This window comes from Amia ocellicauda, chromosome 1, assembly GCF_036373705.1.
Source record: "Amia ocellicauda isolate fAmiCal2 chromosome 1, fAmiCal2.hap1, whole genome shotgun sequence".
Classification (NCBI taxonomy): domain Eukaryota; kingdom Metazoa; phylum Chordata; class Actinopteri; order Amiiformes; family Amiidae; genus Amia; species Amia ocellicauda.
Window position 1 is genome coordinate 40775086 of NC_089850.1, and position 20135 is coordinate 40795220.

The 20135-nt window shown below is 38.9% G+C and overlaps 1 protein-coding gene across 3 annotated transcripts; it reads right to left on the minus strand.

Moving 5' to 3' along the window:
* Nucleotides 1–738: 738 nt before the first annotated feature.
* On the minus strand, nucleotides 739–19986 carry cyp39a1 (cytochrome P450, family 39, subfamily A, polypeptide 1). Of its 3 annotated transcripts, XM_066704950.1 has the most exons (12): nucleotides 19748–19985; nucleotides 18243–18378; nucleotides 16662–16836; nucleotides 15841–15990; nucleotides 15276–15363; nucleotides 14903–14998; nucleotides 14358–14448; nucleotides 13395–13528; nucleotides 9789–9884; nucleotides 8471–8559; nucleotides 2670–2757; nucleotides 739–1730 (listed from the first exon to the last, which is right to left on the minus strand). In XM_066704950.1, exons 1-12 carry the CDS (start codon nucleotides 19922–19924, stop codon nucleotides 1662–1664), a joined length of 1389 nt encoding a protein of 462 aa, XP_066561047.1. In that variant the 5' UTR covers nucleotides 19925–19985; the 3' UTR covers nucleotides 739–1661. The 3 variants fall into 3 exon arrangements, with proteins under 3 accessions (XP_066561047.1, XP_066561065.1, XP_066561056.1); XM_066704968.1 differs by lacking the exon at nucleotides 18243–18378 and having other exon boundaries at nucleotides 19748–19967; XM_066704959.1 differs by lacking the exons at nucleotides 739–1730; nucleotides 2670–2757; nucleotides 8471–8559 and adding an exon at nucleotides 8566–9242 and having other exon boundaries at nucleotides 19748–19986.
* Between the last annotated feature and the right edge of the window lie 149 nt (nucleotides 19987–20135).

The window sequence follows — 20135 nt, forward strand, 5'->3', positions numbered from 1 at the left end:
CAGGAAGCAAAATAATTTTTAGTTTCAAGAATCTCTGTCCTGTTTGGCTTCTAAGGGTGACATCTTAGTATGTAAATCTGTATAATGGCACTTATCCACTTACCTTCATAAAAAAAAAAAATCATAGTCTCCTATAGTGATTGCACTCTTAGATTCAATTTGCTTTTTCTATTTGAAGCACTAAATGTTTAATCTGAGGCTGGTAAAAGAAAAAACACACACATTCATTTATTTTAGCTCATTGGTCTTGGAATGATCTACACACTAAGCTGAAACAGAAGTCTCTAATTACATTGGCTGAGTTTTAAAGAAAACTTAAGACCTTTTTACTGGAGCGATGTGCCTGTTTTTAGTAACTGTCAGGTTAGGTTTGTAATGTCTATAGTGTTCGATTGTTCTCTGTGTGAGTCCTGGTTGCTCTGTATTTTGAAGTAATGTATTGCCCTGGCATTGTTTTATCCTTTTAATGTGTTTACAATACAGTTTGTCTTACTTTAATTTATTGTGGAATGTTTTTTGTTAATTGTGGCCTGTTTTGGCTTGGTCTCATTTGTTGCAGACATTTTTGTTTTAATGTGAATACCTCACGAAAAAAATGTAGATGTTTGTGAAAAGGAGTTTGGCAAAGGGCATGCAACATTTTCCCCCCCTTCCGGTTGTGGGAAAGGATTTATGAACAAAGAAGTTTGAAGATGCTAGTTACCTGTATTGTGTGTTCTGTAATAACAACACATGTGATCCAGTGAAGTACCTCATTTTAATATCAAGACAAAAAGAACAGAAGTACAATATCTATGCATGACAGTCAGTATTGTTTTCCTTTCTATTTGTTGAATATTTATCAGCCCACATCAATGCCAGTAAGTTCAAGGGGTTTCTTCATATGTATTGGCATCCTCATAATCTATGAATTCATGAACACCTTTTCAGTTTTGATTAGCTATAAATGTGTCATATTAATGTCCTGTCTGTTTTATGAAACCAGTTCTAGTGGCCTTTTGTCATCTTTTCAGCGATCAAAGAAATAAAACAGAAAAACACAGATCTATCAGGTGCACACACACCAAATAAAGAACCTGCTAACCCATTCTAATTTTCAGTTAGCAGTTGTCAGAGCATGTTACTGACAAGCAGTCTGCTAGTGACGGAGAACAAAGGCCGACAAGGACCTGTAAATTCAGCATATTTGTATTTGTTCCTCAGGGGAACTGTATGCAGGAATACAATTAAAATCAATGAATGCCCAAAGAACAGTGGGGAAATATTTTAGTGTTCAATTGCTGCTTGTTTTGTTCTGCAAATATTTGTCAAAACAGGTTGTTGTGTTAAAAACCTTCTCATTGTTTAGAATTGTGAGCTATGAGAGGACAGTGATTCTATGTTAATAAGCTTTAAGGTCATGATTTCTGCAAAAGATTTCTTCAGTTTGACAAAAGTGCTGTATCCCAATATACAGGCTAAAAACAAAAGTTATTGAAAATCTATTCATATAAATTGTTTGAACTGTTATTCATGTTCTAACCTTCATATGTTTTATAGATTCAGAGTGCCAGGGTCTTCCACCCTAGGTACACACATAGAGGAATGGGTTTCATTGAGCCCTGGGATTGAACAAAACAAAGGCTATTTGCTGCATAACCCCCTCCTCGGCTTCTGGGACATTATCTGTGTTTGTACTGAACTCTGCACGGTCCATCTGGCTGTTGGGTCCCCACTAAATGGAGAGAGCTCTGGAGAAAGAAAGGAAAATGCTTTAGATGTTGGTTCAGGAAAATCAGGTGGACACCATTTTAAGGCATTTTTGAAAAACATTAAATGAAATACAACCTTACAAATTAGACAATGATGTTGCTCTGACTGTTCACATGACCTCTCATTTCTGACTCTGCAGATTTATATAATTTAGGGTGGATCGTCTGGTTTTCCCTAAAAGGTATATCTCACAACAGGAAGAGTGGATGCTGCATCCTGAACTACATTGACACGTGTAAATATATATCAAGGCTTGATAAGAGGTGGTTTTATCAATTGGCGGTTGTTCAAACCCATGTCTGAGTCCGGGAAAGTGTGAATAAAGTGACCCTTGCACAACTTCCTGGAGGGGATTAAAAATCAGCACTGGACTAAGTCATGTATTTTTACTGATATTGAACAGGATGGGGTAAACAGAGCTAATATGTTGAACTAAGCAAGTGCTTTCCCACTGAGTTCAGATTTCTCCTCAATCAAACTAAACAGTGGGAGTTCCCAAATTCCCAATAAATAAATACATAAATCTGCAATCTACAGTGTGCTTGTGGAACTGGGTAGCATCTAGCTCTGTTTTTGCTCCCATCTGTTCCAGTATGAAAGATATCCCATTCAGTCTGTGAGCACATTGGCAAACCGCTATGAATAGCATTGGTCAGTGCCAAGTGGGGGTTAAAAGAGGGAGGAAGGACTCATGTTTCCAACCTTTACAAAAATCAAAGTTATAAACAGGCAACGAAATACAGGTACGTAACTGTAACAATACAGGGCAGTTGCTGTCTTATTTTCATTGTAAATCAGCCAATAAGAAGTTAATTCTCATAACACATGACAATGTAGGGGGAAGAAATTACTTTGAATAGACATTACAGAAGTGTTGTAAGTGCTGTGCTGTGCTTAATGTACAACCTTGTACTCACCGGGTTAGGCAATGGATCCAAAAGTGTGAACTCATACTTATAGAGAATCAGAGCAAGGAACATGTGGATTTCCATTAAGGCATAATACCTACAAAATAAAGAAAATCAGTAAAATAATGCACTGACAAAGGTTTTGTTTTTGTAGTATTTCAGACACGGCATTCCTGACTACAGAGGATCAGGAAATGTACTTGCAAGCAACTACAAGTACACCAAAAACTCCCTCCGAATATCATGAAAAGTTAACTGCAAAGTGTTTTAAAGTTCTACAACACCTTTATAACTGTCTAATCTTTTTATTATTATGAACAGTGCAAGGTGATGAATAGTACCTTAAAAGAGACAGAAATACAAACAATCCCTACCCCACCATACAACAAACTATTACAAAACCTGATCAAATCCCTGTAATTGTGTTTCTTTTTGGAGTTTGTAAAGAATACCTTAAAAACAACAGCTCCTGTGTGCACAAACAGCTTCTCTGTGCACAAATCCATCCATTGGTTTTAGATGCCCACGTTTCACTTTTTATTTTAAGCATAAAGTAATTAACTGCACAGGGTGTATTTCCAAAGCTTGTGTAACCAGTGTCAAGGGTATACTCTATATGTATCACCAGGCATACTATGAATCAGACAGATTTAACCTAGAGTACAGTAGCTGCAAGGAGAGCACTTTTGATTTTGTCAAGGTTTGCATTAAATTATTTGGTGACGGATTTGTGTAATTTCATGCCTGTGTCCACCTGCAATGCATTTCCTCAAGCTGTTGACCAATGTAGATGTTTTATTCCACTGAGTATCTTCTTGGATTAAGATGTAATAGAGGTCACATTGCCTTTTACAGAGGAGCACATGAGCCAAGGAACCAGAGGAAAACATAAAATAGCCACAGGAATATAATATAATATATAAATAATTAATAATAATAATAATAATAATAATAATAAAGCAGCTCTCCCTGTGTCTGCGTGGGTTTCCTCTGGGCACTCTGGTTTCCTCCCACCATCCAAAGACATGCGGGTTAGGTTCATTGGCCATGCTAAATTGCCCTGTACGTATGTGTGTGTGTGTTGCCCAGCAATGGCCTGGTGTCCTGTCCTGGGTGTATTCCTGCCTTTGTGCCCTTTGCCTACTGTAATCAGCTCCGGCTTCCCGACGACCCTCACCAGGATAAGTGGTTTTGAAAATGGATGGATGAAGCAGCTGATGGACATACTAGTATATGAGTTGTATAAAAGATCCCAGTGTATCTGCATCACCCAAACCACTTGAGGATATAACCTGTTCATCCATCAATATAATCACTGTCACTGAGTGATCTTTCCCAAATATACCTCTACCTCAAGAGTATCATACACTGCACTTATGTGAGGAACTGACACTGAGCAAGAGGTGTCAGGCAAACAATCATAATAGTGCTAAAGTATCTCAACCAACTGTTAATTTCTAAAACTAACAGGCAGCTCTCATCATCAGTGGCCAACATTTGCAATAAAAGATCTTTGATCAGAAAAGCTCAGACTTTACATCCAGCAGACAGACATGGATGTATTTACCTCTTCTGATAAGCAGTAGATGTAATTAAGGGGATCAAATCCCCAAAGCAATCAGTTTTTCAGATCCAGTGGATTTGAGGGTCAACGATTTTAAGTTGGAGCCTGCCTGTCAGCACACTACTGGGAAATACAGTGTCAGGCAACTCAATGTCTGCTGATCTGGTATAATTAGGACATTGACACTCCTATTCCCTCTAAATACTCATCCTGAGTGAAAGTGATAAAATGCTAAGAACTGCGCCTGAGAGATGGAGATAAAATCCGTATTGAGGGACCTTGGCTGCTCTTCTGAAAATGAAAAATGTCCATATTTCCGAGTCACATTAGTATTCTCAGGGAATAACTTACGTCAGCCTGCTGCTGTTTCTATGTCCCCAGATGTTTGATCAAAAGTCTTTAAACTTGGCCCTTCATGCTTTTCAGAAATACAGGGGGAGTTTAAGATGGTCCTTTCATTTGATATTAATATTTTGGTTTAGAACCACGGCTTCACTGATGCATTCCAATGCAGAACTGATCCTGCTGGATGCTGCAACAGAGATGACTGAAAATAGTGACAATGAGTCACACAGTGGAACTGTGTCAGTGACTCAGACAATCTCCTAAAATAATCAAAATCAAATTAAATGTGACTTGTTGTGAGCAAAATGAAATATATGAGCCTCCAGCTATGATAATAAGGCAGATATATGTGTGTTACTCTGTCTGATTTAAATCAATATGATTATTGATTATGTCTCCTTAAAAAGGTATACATTTTTGAAAAAGGCAACCATGAGGGGGAACAAATATGCACACAAAATGAATGAATGTGGTTTTCAGCTGTAACTGACAATTCTGACAATTAATCAAACATTGGGATCAATTTAAACAAGAGAAGGCACTTCACTTCAGGGTAACCAGTAATAATACATAAAAAATACCAGTACTATTTCTTTACTACACTATTGCTTTAAAGCAATGCATGTGCAGTACATGCCATATCCTATCAACCGTACACTGGAGGATGTTCACTGCAGTTTGCTAAAAATGCAATACATGTTATTGTCTGCTAAAAGACTAGCAAGTTCTATGTCATACCCCCTTATTTGCGAACTCATAAATTAAAGCATTAAGATACTGGCAGTAAACACTGTGTTTAAAGCCATTTATTTCAGAAAGCTTTGTTTCTAATTATTGGGAAATGATGGTGCAGTGAGGAAGAAAAGTGGAAATAGCTTTGGAAATTGCAGTTCATCCTTAGCCAGGAATATTTCACTGAATTTAACTATTAAATCATCTATCAAGGGCAGAGAAATATCTGATGCATCTACAGAAGCTGCAGTAGTGTTCGGTAAATGAGTCTTGATTTATCTTTCTTTTTCTGTAGCCTGTATACATTCCCACAAGTATTTAGAATTATGCAGTATATTAAGGAAGACGACATAACAACTGGAAGAATCACTCTCCAGTTCTCATGTCTTTAATTTATTTTGAATATTTGTAACATATAAAAGACTATCCACATTCCCACAAGGACACTACTACTACAAAAAAAAGATATTTGAAATGCATTGTGGTATATTTAGAGAGAAGGGTCCACAATCCTGGCCTGCAGTTGTGGTCTGCGGCTACAGCGCTGTTGCTGGGAATTTTCTCCTGGTCGTGATCTCTTGCTATTAACGTCACACTACCCATGGCTCAGCAGTCCCACGGGTCTGTGATGATGTCAGCAGCACAGCCCCAGTGGAAACTCAGGTTAACATTCAAGGGCAACCAATGCAGAGCAATAAGTAGTGGCTGTAAACTGCATCCAGAGATAACATCAGGGGGGAAAAAAGGGAAGAGATGGAGGACAGGAAGGGGCTAACAAGTGCAGTTTAAATCCCACAAATGCTTCTACGGCAACAAGTCATATCTCCAGTTGATTGCCTCCCACCACACTGCAGCCTAAGGGTAAAGAAACCACAGTAATTCTATCCTGGACTTGTGGGTTTATTTTTAGCAGCTGCGGTGTAAATACTTTGGTGGTGGGTGCCCATAATCTGTTATAATATGGTTTAAATATGCCATTTATAACTAAAAGGAGACAAAAAATAGATTTGTGTCTGTAAGTGGTGTCTAATCAAATCCCCTGGCGTGTACAAAGGAGTGGTGCTTAAGAACTGTTGGTGGTCATTAACAAGAGCTGAAAGGGGAGTTCTGCATTCAACATAAAGCCAAGTTCGTATGAAATACTTGAATACTTATGAATCAACAGCTTCCCTCCAGAGTCAATGTGAAAATGCAGCTTCTGCTTTATTACTGACGCGACGGGCAGCAGGTTACTATGTTTAAGGGCCCAGAACAATCATATAATTATTTAAAGCCCTTAATGGTGCATCCTATCCAAATTGGCCTTGTCATAAATAATTACATTTCATGTACCGCTGACCTGTCTGCAGTTAGTCCACAGGTTCAGTAAGCAAGAGCGTGCGACTGTAAACCTACAGAACACATCCTGAACCAGGAGCGGATCGATTTCTGAGCGCCGCCCAGCACAAGGCAGTGTACTGCTGGACTGTTATGTTAGCTTACTTAAACATACAAATATACAAAACACAAGGAAGTACATCTGCATTTCATAAAATAATAATGAAGAGATCGACATGTTTTTTGTTATGAAATATGAAAAATAATGAATGAAATTTTGATATGGAACAGTCTGCTTTATGCTTTATATTGGATTTTTGGACAACAATGTTTTGATATTGAAAAATACTTAGGTCTCTAATTATCTCAGACAAAACAAACACTCTATCTGAGATACAGCAATGGTTAATATAGATAAGTCCTTTCAATCTTTTCCTCCCTTATTATTATTCTTGTGCTCGCTGCTGCTGTCTTAATTTAACACCTCGCCTTTCTTGCCTGCTGTGTTTGTCTCTAATAATCACTGACACTTGAGGATGTGAGTGAAGAAAGCAGCTGTCAATCTGAGTTGCATTAAACTTCAGTCTTAATGGTGGCAGCTAATAATCTCGAAACAATCTCTAATTTCCTCTTCTAGGAGTCGCAGTGGGTCTGGTGCGAGCGCAGCAGCCACTCGACGCCGCTGAGAGACTGGAAAACTAATTTACAACATCTCAGCACTCAGCTGCTATCACTGAGGTCACGGTGGTGGAACGTGACACAGATATGCTATAATTCACAATTCCATTGAGTTACGTGTCTCCTCAGTATTGATTGCACGATGGAAAACACTGAAGGGAGTGTGAGCACACAACAATATGAAACAAAGTGAAGAGCAATTCTAATACCCTTGTGTCAGAATAATTCACAAGGTAAAAGAGATAGACAGTCACTAATCTGTTTTTGTATGTAACTGTGCGTCCTTGTCACTTTGAATGAGGGCTGTAAAGTTCCAACCTTTTGCGACACACTGGATACTAACTTCTGTGTAAATCTTACTGCTCCCTAAACCATAACAATACACATCCAGAATCAAGAGCTAGCAATAAAGCATTGGTTTTCACATACACACAAGTGTCAATGTGTAGAGGAAATGTAAGTCTCACACTGGCCTGGAGACTGCAACAACATGCCCCAGAACTGCAGATTTGTTTTTGCCTTTCATCAAACCAGCTGCCTCTTTTGGTAGCTCTAACCGGAACATAACAACCCAGCTGACACGTCGACTGGCACAGCTTTTATGTATACAGCCCCACAGGGTCCAACAGGAACCCAGACAGACACACAGAGCTGCTGCTGGGCAATAGGATACTGAAGACCTTTACAATATGGTCCAGCCCGGTCTCTTATCAGGATGTTATATTGACAGAGAAGTGTGTGACACTAAAGTATATTGGCGGACAGAATGTTTGCAACCTCTAAAATGTTATGGAGATGTATCGTGTCAGTGTCTGTGTGTTTAAAAAAAAAAAAGAGAGAACATTTTTCAAATAATTCAAATAATTCAAATAATATACTACCTAAAACGCAGCTGTTGGGAGCTGTTGTGCAGTTAGGCTCATTTACCAGTTCCCTGCAGATCTTTTGATGTTTGAATAGACAATGTTTATATTTGTGACAAAAAAATTACATTTGTGTATTATTATTATTTATGTGTTGGAAGGGTTGTTTAATTTAAAAATGCATCAAGAAATGTTGCAGTTGGCGAATGGTTTGAGAAAAATTACTGTTGTATGCTTTAAGGGAAAAGGTATCATGGGCTAAACTGGGAGACTGTGTTTACTTGACAAAAAGAAAATATCCATTCCCTAACCTTCCTGGGCACTGGTATCTGCCTCCTCCGAATGCCACAAAGCCTTCCAAGAAGACATTCTTTTCTAAATCCGCCTTCTTCCATCTTTCCTGTGGGAAGAAAAGTTGTTTTTTCAGAGGAAACATAAAAAGAGCTTTTTATAAATTAAACCTCTTTTTTGTATCTAAAGCTGTGCTGAAAGTCCTGTGTTTTCATTCACGTATTCCAATGCTGAAGTTGACAGAGAGCCAGTTACTCTACAGTGTTTGCAAACAGCATTTAATGCTTTAGAGTATAACCAATGTAGTATGTCACAGCCAAAATCAACTTTGACTCCAACTTGTTGATGTACTTTTCAAGATAAAATCAAATACAGTAAGTTGAATATTTGTCAAGGAAAACTTTCTGGCCCTCCTCCTTAAATTCAATTACAATAACATAAACCATGACTGTAAATGTAGCAGGGCTCATTGTGCTCACGAGCCTGTTGCAGTGACATCACCCCCTTAGACGAGGTAGAGTGTGCAAACCTCGCACATCAGGGAAGCAGTCTTTTGGCAGAGCAGGTCTGTTGCTATAAATGAGAACATCATCTGTGAATAATCTGAAAACACTTTGTGAACCGGAAAGGCAGCAACAGCTAGAAAATATGCCAATTATTATTTTTCTTAACCAAAAAGCTATTAAGTAAATAAAAGCTGACAATTGCCACCTCTGTATCTTCCCATAACTCCTTTGGTTTGCATAACTACAGCAATTGAAAGCACTCTGATGAAATCCTTAGAGTCATGTGCTGAAAGAAGATAATGGTCAAGTTATTCTTCCACGCAATATGTATTATTATTTTCCTTGAGATCACTACCAAATACTGCCAGAGAAATGATCTGTAATGTCTCACAAGATGGCACCTTAAATGAGAATGCTTTACCACCCTTCAAGGTGGACTTTGGACAGAAGCACATGTTAAGCACATTAATCAGACAGCAGACAGATCATTTTTAACTGGAGGTGGTTGAATTAAATTTAAAGATGGGAGCCTTTTAAATCGAAATGTATGAGAAAGTGCTGTGTAGAAAGGACTACTCAATGTTGGATGTTGATTAGTCAAGATGAATGAGGCAGATGGAAATTAGGTGCTGGTTAGAAAGCCTCCAGAAAGCATTTATGAACTGAGTGTCATTCATATTTTTGACTGAAGAGAACAAAGGGAGATGTTAAACTTTCCAATAATGGGAATAGGATATGAGTGGCTACCGTTGGGGCACGACTTAACCATTCAGTCTAACACTAACACTGTTTCAGGGTTATAGTTTGAATGTAGGCAGACAGACACACTCACAGGCTTGAAGTCCTCCGGGTCTGGAAAATATTTGGGGTTCCGGTGGGCCCAAAATGGGGACAGCATCAGCATGTCTCCCGCGGGGATGACGTAGTTCTGAAAAGTGGAACAAACTGCAGGTTGAAAACAATGTTATATTTCTCCACCAAGTACTGAAAATCAGCATACTCCCCTTCAAGTAAAAAATTACAACAGTGTACTGAATATATGATTGCATTCTTATGTACAGAGACACATTAATAAAGAGGTACCAGGTGTTTTAAAGTGAAAGTAGGTGTATTACCAAGCTGTTTATATGACACTGATGTGCTATTATAAAATGTATATTGTTTATCAGGACTGAATGCAAATATTTCCCAGCAGTTGTCTATTTTTCACTTATCATTGCTGTATACTATAGAAATGTTTTTTTGTGAATTAATACTCAGATGTTTAAAATGTTCAAAGTAAAATACCTTCTCTGATTAATAAAAAGCATACAACTTTATCAAGATATATTCCTTGATCACATTAAATCTTAAACTGGAGACACAATACAGTGGTGATGCCAAATTCATAGGCCAGGTTCAGCTATGGGGCACCAAATGTAAAACAGCGCAGACTGTTTTCAAGTGTCTTTTTTCACAGATTAATCTGTGTGTTTTTCCAGATTTAGTAAATAACAAAGCCGTATATCCCAAATTTATAAATATTTCATTTTAAAAATAAATACTTAATTTTTTTTAATACATTTTTAAAAATATTTATCGTTTGACTAAATATTTAGCTAAATCCTAAATATGGGCTTTGCAAACACAGAGAAATTCAATAAAGACTAAGGGGGAGACAAAAAACCAAACACACCCTGTTCAACTCACGCTTGTCTCTCTGTAGTCCTTGCCCCACCACCACAGAGATGCCAATATTGGATGTTATTATTATTTTAATTACTATCAATCGAGATAGTAGTAGTAGTAGTAATTCCAGTAGAAGTCAGTCTTCCCTCAGAGCCAAAGGTTTCAGGTTTTCAGAACATCAAACAAATAAATAAATTGTACTTGTATTTTAAACAAGATTTTTTAAATTAATTTATGTACAAATCAGCTGTAATGAAAAATAACAACTGAAAACCGAAAACTACTTTTTAAGTTTCATGACCAAAAAATAGGTAATGTGAATCAACTGAATATTAGTTTATAGCAAACTACACCGATCAGCCATAACATTATGACCACCTGCCTAATATTGTGTAGGTCCCCCTTTTGCCACCAAAACAGCCCTGACCCGTCGAGGCATGGACTCCACTAGACCTCTGAAGGTGTGCTGTGGTATCTGGCACCAAGACGTTAGCAGCAGATCCTTTAAGTCCTGTAAGTTGCGAGGTGGGGCCTCCATGGATCGGACTTGTTTGTCCAGCACATCCCACAGATGCTCGATTGGATTGAGATCTGGGGAATTTGGAGGCCAAGTCAACACCTTGAACTCGTGATTCATCAGACCAGGCCACCTTCTTCCATTGCTCTGTGGTCCAGTTCTGATACTCACGTGCCCATTGTAGGCGCTTTCGGCAGTGGACAGGGGTCAGCATGGGCACCCTGACTGGTCTGCGGCTACACAGCCCCATACGCAACAAACTGCGATGCACTGTGTGTTCTGACACCTTTCTATCAGAACCAGCATTAACTTTTTCAGTAATTTGAGCTACAGTAGCTCGTCTGTTGGATCGGACCATACGGGCCAGCCTTCACTCCCCACGTGCATCAATGAGCCTTGGCCGCCCATGACCCTGTCGCCAGTTCACCGCTTTTCCTTCCTTGGACCACTTTTGATAGGTACTGACCACTGACCGGGAACACCCCACAAGAGCTGCAGTTTTGGAGATGCTCTGACCCAGTCGTCTAGCCATCACAATTTGGCCCTTGTCAAAGTCGCTCAGATCCTTACGCTTGCCCATTTTTCCTGCTTCTAACACATCAACTTTGAGGACAAAATGTTCACTTGCTGCCTAATATATCCCACCCACTGACAGGTGCCATGATAACGAGATTATCAGTGTTATTCACTTCACCTGTCAGTGGTCATAATGTTATTGCTGATTGGTGTACAGTGAGGAAAAAAAGTATTTGATCCCCTGCTGATTTTGTACGTTTGCCCACTGACAAAGAAATGATCAGTCTATCATTTTAATGGTAGGTGTATTTTAACAGTGAGAGACAGAATAACAACAACAAAATCCAGAAAAACACATTTCAAAAAAGTTATACATTGATTTGCATGTTAATGAGGGAAATAAGTATTTGACCCCTTCGACTTAGTACTTGGTGGCAAAACCCTTGTTGGCAATCACAGAGGTCAGACGTTTCTTGTAGTTGGCCACCAGGTTTGCACACATCTCAGGAGGGATTTTGTCCCACTCCTCTTTGCAGATCCTCTCCAAGTCATTAAGGTTTCGAGGCTGACGTTTGGCAACTCGAACCTTCAGCTCCCTCCACAGATTTTCTATGGGGTTAAGGTCTGGAGACTGGCTAGGCCACTCCAGGACCTTAATGTGCTTCTACTTGAGCCACTCCTTTGTTGCCTTGGCTGTGTGTTTTGGGTCATTGTCATGCTGGAATACCCATCCACGAACCATTTTCAATGCCCTGGCTGAGGGAAGGAGGTTCTCACCCAAGATTTGATGGTACATGTCCCCGTCCATCGTCCCTTTGATGCGGTGCAGTTGTCCTGTCCCCTTAGCAGAAAAACACCCCCAAAGCATAATGTTTCCACTTCCATGTTTGACGGTGGGGATGGTGTTCTTGGGGTCATTCCTCCTCCTCCAAACACGGCGAGTTGTGTTGATACCAAAGAGCTTGATTTTTGTCTCATCTGACCACAACACTTTCACCCAGTTCTCCTCTGAATCATTCAGATGTTCAGACGGGCTGGTACATGTGCTTTCTTGAGCAGGGGGACCTTGCAGGCGCTGCAGGATTTCAGTCCTTCACGGTGTAGTGTGTTACCAATTGTTTTCTTGGTGACTATGGTCCCAGCTGCCTTGAGATCATTAACAAGATGCTCCCGTGTAGTTCTGGGTTGATTCCTCATCGTTCTCATGATCATTGAAATTCCACGAGGTGAGATCTTGCATGGAGCCCCAGACCGAGGGAGACTGACAGTTATTTTGTATTTCTTCCATTTGCGAATAATCGCACCAACTGTTGTCACCTTCTCACCAAGCTGCTTGGCGATGGTCTTGTAGCCCATTCCAGCCTTGTGTAGGTCTACAGTCTTGTCCCTGACATCCTTGGACAGCTCTTTGGTCTTGGCCATGGTGGAGAGTTTGGAATCTGATTGATTGATTGCTTCTGTGGACAGGTGTCTTTTATACAGGTAACGAGCTGAGATTAGGAGCACTCCCTTTAAGAGAGTGCTCCTAATCTCAGCTCGTTACCTGTATAAAAGACACCTGTCTCTCACTGTTAAAATACACCTACCATTACAATTATAGACTGATCATTTCTTTGTCAGTGGGCAAACGTGCAAAATCAGCAGGGGATCAAATACTTTTTCCCCTCACTGTATATAATGACAATAGAAAAGTGTAAAATAAAAGTGGGTGTAAATAAAAGGATGGCAACAGATTACCTGAATCTTAAGCGGCCGCACCACCATTCTAGTGATGGCGCCTGGAGCCCTCAGACGAATCGCTTCTAGAACACACCACTTCAGGAACGGAAGCTGCTTCAACTCTGATAAAGTCACTGTTGTTTTCATTCTGTCTGATAAAGGAGGCACATTATAGCATTCAAACAAATCACACAAATAAAAAAAAATACTGTATAAAGAGTTTTATGAACATATATAAATAAAAAATGCTTATGTACTAGATTTTGTGTGAGGTTCAGCATTCATTTTAGTTTTGTCCTCATGCCCCCTGCCACCCCCCTAAAAATAAATAAATAAACAAACACACAAAGGAAATGAAAAGGAACACACACACTCACTATACTTTCCATCTGCACAGAGACTGACAAGTGTAAAGTAACAGAGTGAATTCAGCAAAACTGAGTTTACTTCAGCTGAACTGGAACCAGATGGTCCTAGCAAAGTGTGAATGCTTTGGCTGACAGTGTTAATTAACTTCACCATAATAAATACTCCCAAGACTATCCCCAAAGACCTCAAAATACTTATTTTAATTATATGTACAAAGCATGAATATGAGTAAATGGTCATATGTCTCTTATTTGTTTAAAATAAACTACTGGCATGAATAATATGTTTTTACTGCACCTACCTTATATACAGTTTTTAATATATTGTACTTGGTTAATACATGCAGCAGAACCTGTGTCACATGATAACAGTGGGATGAATATCAACATGTTGGACAACCAAAAAAACAACACCCACCCATTGGCCACACGATACAAACCACACTCTCTGTGGGATTCTATCGCCATCTGCTGGAGATATTATGAATTTCAAAACAGACAACAAAAACAATAGTGGTAGAGATCCAACATAAATATTATTTCTCCCTAGTAATCACCTGAAGGTTAAACACCATTCAAGCTTCATTATTGCTGCGTACATGTGTAAACGCACCTTTCCCTTTGAAGGCTAGTGTGATCTCTTCCATGACAGTCTGGTACACAGAAGGCTGGGACAGAATAAATCCAAGAGCCCAGAATGCAATCTAAAAAAGAAAACAGAAAATCAACTTTCTGTATTAAACTTCTAGTGATATGATGCTGATTTTTAATCATTCAATTGCTCCTTCATTTTTAGTAGTGTGGAATGTGCTATGCCTGTTCATGAGTTCTTCCTTACCAAAAGCAAATGCATTAAAGCAGTGCAAAGTAAAAGATAGCAGGATTTTATTTATTTCTAGAAAACACACAAAAATATAAATAACATATACAGGTTTTAAAATATCTGAAGGTACACAACACAACATTTGAAACAATTACTTATATTGTATGTGTGCAACTTGTGCCTGAAATTTACAAATATATGAAAAAAATATATATTTATATTTTCAAAAAGTATTTTAATATATCATTACAATATGATAATTTGTATATATTGCAATATATTTATAGAACATAACAATGTCCTTATATTCCTCAGCTGTATATGAGTTAACTTACTGGAATAGCATTAGCTAATGATGCCCAAAGCATAAGCAGTCCATAATTAGGGAGAAATTTGTCCGTTATTGTGGTTACCAGATGTTGTAGCAATGTCTGTAAAAACACATAAATAATTATAACAACTGAATGTTATCAATGCTTTGAGAACAGGGACCTCAGCCCCAGTTTGGAGTCTGTTTGTCTCTAGTTACCACCACAATATCATGTTACTAGAATACACCATTAATATGCAATGAATTGTCAGAGGACCATACCCATCACATTCACCCGTACTCTACCCAGGGAAGAAAAAAGCTAAGCAAAGCCAAATGAATGTGACCAAATGTGTAAAAATGTCAGTGTAGACAATCAGGAGCTTGAAAGACCTCACCCTGGAGCCTGTCTCCTCAGCTGTGCTTCCCTTGAGAATCATGCTTTTCAAAAGGGAAAGAAGCCATCGCTTGGATTCTGCCCAGTCCCTATACAAACAAACACACACATTGTGCTTGTTCTCTCAGTTTAAAGACACATGTATTTTTGATTAAGATAAAGGTGAGATGTGCACGTCTTTCAGTGTGCCCAGCTTCTTGTGGAAACAGCAGAGATGCTAAAATGAAAACTGTTCCCTGGAATCACAATGTTTTTATTTACAGAACTGTCACAACCATATCTGCATAGAAATAGGTAGAATTAACATGAAAGACACGTTTCCCTGGTAATTGGCAAACTGATTTCTACAGTTGGGTAGCACTGAAGCAGCATGAGTCACCCAAGAATGTAAAACAGGGCGCGCTATAGTCTCCGGCTCTCATTGTTCTGGAAACTGACAGTGGGCATGTAGCGACTGGACCATAATGGCAAGTTTTAATGCTGAGACCAATGTTACAATCAATTGCAAATATTTTCCAAGATGCAATGCCAAGCAATTCAGGATAGGATAGTTCTGTTGCCATTACCTTAAAAAAATATCAGGTAGCTGTGATCCATATTCAAAGCCTTCATCGTAGATCTGGAATTTGTCTTTGAACTCCTGTATTTCACTTTCGCTCATGGGCGAGTTGCATTTGCCAAGCAGGTTGCTCATTACTGCAGGGTACATGACACTTCTGTGAATACAGGAAAAGAGCTGTTGATCGTAAATTATCAGACATAAGGTGCTCACAATATTTACTATTATGGCTGTTAAAGATGGAAGGTGGTACATTCGTTGGAGCAGCAGTCTTTCAAGAATTTTCAACTCCTGTCTCAGTCGTTTTCCATTACGCCATACTGCAAAAAGAGTATTTCACACCACAAAATGACAGCATTCTCTTTGGGTGTCATTTCACAATACGTTGATCCACCTACCTTATCAAATATATTCCAAGTTAGCTCATTGTACCACAAGATGAATCAGACAATAATGTACGAAACTGTAGCAGTTCTTGCATTTTCAAAGACTTCTCAGCATTATTGCCCTCTGTCGATAAATGATGATCCAAAACTGTGTCAGGCTCTGTGACATGCAGCCTTCCAGAAATTCTGTCACCTTCCTATCAAACAGGCGAGGGAGTTGGAACATCCCAAGCGATGTGAGGGAACCCAATTATCAAATGATGCTGGATACACCTGTTATTACGACTTGTAAGACAGCTCCAAGGTATCCTGTGAAGGTTACTAGGCCATTGAGGACACCAGTGTTTGCTGAATTACGGAATTATGAAGACTGAGAATATTCTAATAATTATGTGTTTTCAGTCTGTCACAGTCTTTCGAACACAAGGATGTGTGTTTTTACCTGACAAGCTGAGACAGGCATCCAGCCCCCTCCTTGCCCAGCAGTTCTAGATGTTCGCTGAACTCCTCACAGAGCTGACTGGACAGCTGTGCCAGGTTTGATTGCATCAGTCTTCCCTTTATCAAAGAATTGCAGGCAGGATGGAACTTGTAGAAGCTTTCTTTGCTTATGGAGGCTGCAGAAATGGCAATAAATACAGACATCTTCTTATGATCTGGCTTTATTGGACACAATAGCACCATAATGTAGGTCGACACCTGTAAGTACCATAGCAGTCCAGTGAAGTTTGTCTATGGAGTAGTCTAAAGTCATACTTTCATATATACATTTAGGTCCATAAATATTTGGACAAGGACAACATTTTCATCATTTTGGCTCTATACGTCACCACAGTGGATTGAAAAGGAAACAAAGAGCATCACCAGGGAAGAAACCCAGCATCTGGTGATGTCTATGGGTTCCAGACTTCAGGCAGTCATTGATGGCAAAGGATTTGCAACCAAGTATTGAAACTCACAATTTAATTCATGATTATGTTAGTTTGTCAAAATACTTTTGAGCCCCTAAACCTGGGGGGACCACATATAAAAATGGGTGTAATTCCTACACCGTTCACCCAATTTGGAAGTAACTACTCACAAATTAAAGATGAAAGTCTACACTTAAAACACACTTGATTGTTTCCTTTCAAATCTATTCTGGTGGTGTACAGAGCCAAAATGATGACAATGTGTCCCTGTCCAAATATTTATGGACCTAACTGTATATCAAATTTCCTTGAAGCCAGTAATTGTTTAGAACATATGGATTTAATTCTTTCAATAATTACATTGGATGCCAACGCACTCAATTATTCTGTTAGCAAAGCAAATATTATTTATACGATAGGCTTTCAAACTGCCTGAAAGATAAAATTGAAATAGTGTTCGACATATACAACATTATTTTAGGAGGATACAGGAGATTAATTAATCTGATCTTGCCCATTCCTGTTATCTTTGAGATTATAGATCTGAACTCTTTAATTTTGACAGAATAAAGGACCATGTTGTATCTTCAATGTGAGTTTCACCTTCAACTGATAAAAATACATAAAAGAAGAACAAAAGCTATATACATTGTATGTGGTGACATTAATACTTTATTTCTATCTTTCTTTTATTCACAGTAAAAGCACAGGATTTTCAAATATAATAATAATCATGTTTTATAGGAGTGATACCAATATTAAGATTGTTATGAACGATATGTAGTGGCAAAGAATGAATATGCAACAAATGCAATAATTTGACACAAATACAAAAACAAAGAAGCTTTAAATAATTGATTGAAATTCCCAAGGCTAAAACAACTGAGGATAGTAATTACATCTATTCAGAGCCAAGGAGAAACTTAAAACCTGTTCTTCAGCAACACAAGATGATACTTCATAGAGGACTGGAGTGCAGTAATGCAATGACGTCTGACCCCAAACAATCAAATACAAAGAGTCAGAGGACTGTGGGTCTCTTAATAACATGGTTGTTTCTTTCGGTGTGTAAAATCATGGTCAGTGTGAACAGAGATGCGCAGTACTAATACCTGTGTGCTTGACAGGATCTTGAACTGCCTGCTCAAAATCCACATCTTTGGACGTAAAAAATGTTGGGAAATCTTCATGTAGAGTTACAAAGGTAAGTCGCTTCCCAGCAGCAAAGATAGTGAATACTGGTCCATACTGAGATAAAATAAGGGAATCAAGACTACCATTTAGTACCGAAGTTAATAAATCAGCCAGAGGTGATATGTATTCAAGTCTAATTACTGTACATAGGCTTTTCCTCTTCAATCTTATAGACATGTATTTGCAGTTGTGATAGAATACTGTCTTTACCCAGATTACATTATCCCTCCAATAGACTCTTCCACAGCACCCCTGATAGCAATGACCTGTTCTCTGCAGAAAGGTTTGTATCTACAATCCTGCTGTGCATGTTCAACCCTATCTAACACAGGGGTGGAGAGACACTGTCATTATTTCTATTAAAATCTCCCTGCAGCTCCAAGACACTACACTATATCAGCATGCATTATGCACACTCTGCATCTTGCAAATGTAATTCCTGAACATTAACTTTCAAGACTCATAACAGTGAACTAAAATACCTAGGTAACAGCTTTTGTACTTCACTGATTTGTCTTCCCCTTTACTACAGGTTGGCACCCTAATCTTGATATTGTTTCCAATACCGGGACGCTGTTTAGATAACAAAATCATCCTAGATGTTATATTGGATTCTAAGTGAACAGGTTGCCATAAACACAATCTGCCCATTTGAGTGTGAACAATTCAGTACCTCTGAGCTTATATTGTGATCAGCTCAAATTAGAAGTGTACCTTTTAAATGGAACTTGGTTACATATGGAAGAATGTTAGTGCATACATATGTGTGTGTGTGTGTGTGTGTATGAAGGAGAGAGAGAGAGAGAGAGAGAGAGAGAGAGAGAGAGATTACCAAGATAACATTGTGATCATTGCAAGGGGAGGGTTTGAACTCATGGACCAAAAGACCTTGGTGGGAGAGTCAGTCACCCAGATGAGTTGTCCTTAAATAAGCTCCGTCAATCATTAAAATATTTTTCCTGCTTATAATATTTTGAATAGCCCATATGTTACACCAAAGAGTGCTGGGCTTCAGCAAAAGGATAAAAAACAGATGACAAGGTGTAGGTGTAAGCCTGGTAACAGAAAATCCCAACTTTTATATATATATATATATATATATATATATATATATATATATATATTACACACTATATCTCATTTAGATACTTTAGAGTGATGGAAGTGAGTGATGCCTCTATATTACATCACTGTACAAATACAATTCGTTTGTCTGGGGCATGGAGACATTTTACTTAAGTTTACCAAAGCTGAACTGAATAACTATATTGTGAAATAAACAGTAGGGTAGATAGTGTTATTGAAAGAGCACCCAGATAAACGGCAGTGTAAAACACATTCAGTTAAAACATTTTCAATATTAGATATATAAACTCCTTGATAAAGAGGTCAAGTAAACAAAAACTGACAAAGGGTGAATTACCTTGGCTCTGGTTTGAGATAGGAAATCCAGGGGAGCCTTGCCGAACTGAAACGCCGCACCGAACCACGGAACCCATCCTCTGATGCACGGAGGGTACTGCTGGCCCCGCTGCACCAAGAGAAAACACAGCGAAAACAGCACCATCAGCAGGGACACAATAACCAGCACTGGATCCATCGCATCGGGATGCAGTGACCCAGTAACTTCCTCCACACGTCCCTCGAGTCTAATGACAGCCCCTGTCATTGTGGAGAAGGTGTGAGTCAATCATACGCCTACTCCAATCAGCAGAGTTTGCCTGCCTGTCAAAGTGTCCTACGGTGCAGGCTGGGAAATGTAGTCCATCATAATTCCGCTCTCACTTGAGAATACGGTGGCGCTGTGCCTT

Excerpts from the sequence above, each read along its gene's own strand:
- cyp39a1 (XM_066704950.1), bottom strand. The coding sequence starts at position 19,924 with ATGGATCCAGTGCTGGTTATTGTGTCCCTGCTGATGGTGCTGTTTTCG. Across the intron at positions 18,379-19,747 it reads TATCTCAAACCAGAGCCAAG|TATGGACCAGTATTCACTAT; the intron begins GTAATTCACCCT and ends ATTTTATCTCAG. Across the intron at positions 15,364-15,840 it reads CTACCTGATATTTTTTTAAG|GGACTGGGCAGAATCCAAGC; the intron begins GTAATGGCAACA and ends TTGTTTGTATAG.